We start from the raw sequence: 1,498 nt of genomic DNA on the forward strand, positions 1-1,498 counted from the left end.
AGAGGTGTTAGGCTGGACTGGCTGGCTGGCTGGGCTGGACTGGGTTGGCTGGACGGGTTGGGCTGGGGCTGGACTGGGCTGGGCTGGGCTGGCTGGCTGGCTGGGTTGGGCTGGGCTGGGCTGGACTGAGGTTGGCGGGCTGGACGGGTTGGCTGGCGGGACTGGGGTGGGCGGGACTGTGTTGGGCTGGGCTGAGCTGGGCTGGGTTGGGCGACTGACTGGAACTGGTGGTCTGGCTGGGCTGGACTGGTTGCTGTGCGGACTGGTTGGCTGGCTGGCGGGCTGGCTGGACTGGTTGGGCTGGGCTGACTGGGATTGGCTGCTGTCTCTATCTTTCTGCCTGTCTCTATCTTTCTGCCTGTCTCTATCTTTCTGTCTTGACTACAATGCTACAATCTGCCCATGTCCATAAAGTTAAACCTGATTTCATCACAAACATTTTATAATTGAAATGTTTTATGTTCTGCAAAGGAACTCACAGCTCGGTGACGTTTCTGGGGATGCCTTTGGGCAGCGCACGGAGGTGTTTGTTACTGCAGCGTACTACGGTCTCCAGACAAGTACACTCACTGGGACACTGAGGCCTGGGCACACAGCTCGTCTCCTCCACACCTGGAGAGAAAGAGAGAGAGAGAGAGAGAGAGATAGATAGATAGATAGATAGATAGAGAGGGGGGAGAAGGCGACAGTGAGGGAGGGGATTTTGATTATTCAAATGTTTGAGTCACACACTTAAACACAGAGACACACAATTATCGCTAACAATTTAGCAAAGTCTAAGAACAAACCAGATCGGGCGAGGAACACAGCTAGAGAGATAGGGGGTGGGAAAGGGGGGGGAGAGAAGGAGGGAGATAGAGAAAGAGATAAGGAGAGACATATACCATATACCAAAGATAAAGAGAGGGACAGCAGTGTGAGGAAGAGCGATATGCGGTGGAAGGGGAGGTAGAGAGGGGGAGAGGGAGTGAGAGACAGATACCTGTCACCAAATGAGACAAGAAAAGGTCAACCAGTGAAGATCAAACACCATTGTAAATACAACCCATATTTATGCTTATTTATTTTCCCTTTTGTACATTAACCATTTGTACATTGTTACAACACTGTATATATACATAATATGACATTTGTAATGTCTCTATTCTTTTGAAACTTCTGTGAGTGTAATGTCTACTGTTAATTTTTATTGTTTATTTCACTTTTGTATATTATCTACCTCACTTGCTTTGGCATTGTTAACATATGTTTCCCATGCCAATAAAGCCCCTTGAATTGAATTGAGAACAGAGGAAAGCTGGTGAGACAAAGACAGAGCATTCATTCATTCTCAGCAGCAAGAAGATTCACTGGTCAATACAGCCAGCAGCTCAATACCACCACTCAGCCAGCATCGATCACAGGCCTAGGTACTGCTGAGTGTGTGTGTGTTTGTGTGTGTTTGTCAGGTGCATCGATCAGAAGCCTAGGTACTGCTGAGTGTGTGTGTGTTTGTGTG

The 1,498-nt window shown here is 48.5% G+C and overlaps 1 protein-coding gene across 1 annotated transcript in view; it reads right to left on the reverse strand.

Moving 5' to 3' along the window:
- LOC111977952 (slit homolog 1 protein) overlaps nt 1-1,498 on the reverse strand; it is a 67,239-nt gene that overhangs the window by 26,154 nt on the left and 39,587 nt on the right. Inside the window, exon 12 of the mRNA XM_070448707.1 lies at nt 480-612. Within this exon, the coding sequence (XP_070304808.1) occupies nt 480-612 (133 nt within the window). The remainder of the gene's footprint in view (nt 1-479; nt 613-1,498) is intronic.

The sequence above is a fragment of the Salvelinus sp. IW2-2015 genome, linkage group LG18 (genome assembly GCF_002910315.2).
Source record: "Salvelinus sp. IW2-2015 linkage group LG18, ASM291031v2, whole genome shotgun sequence".
In the NCBI taxonomy this organism is placed as follows: Eukaryota; Metazoa; Chordata; class Actinopteri; order Salmoniformes; family Salmonidae; genus Salvelinus; species Salvelinus sp. IW2-2015.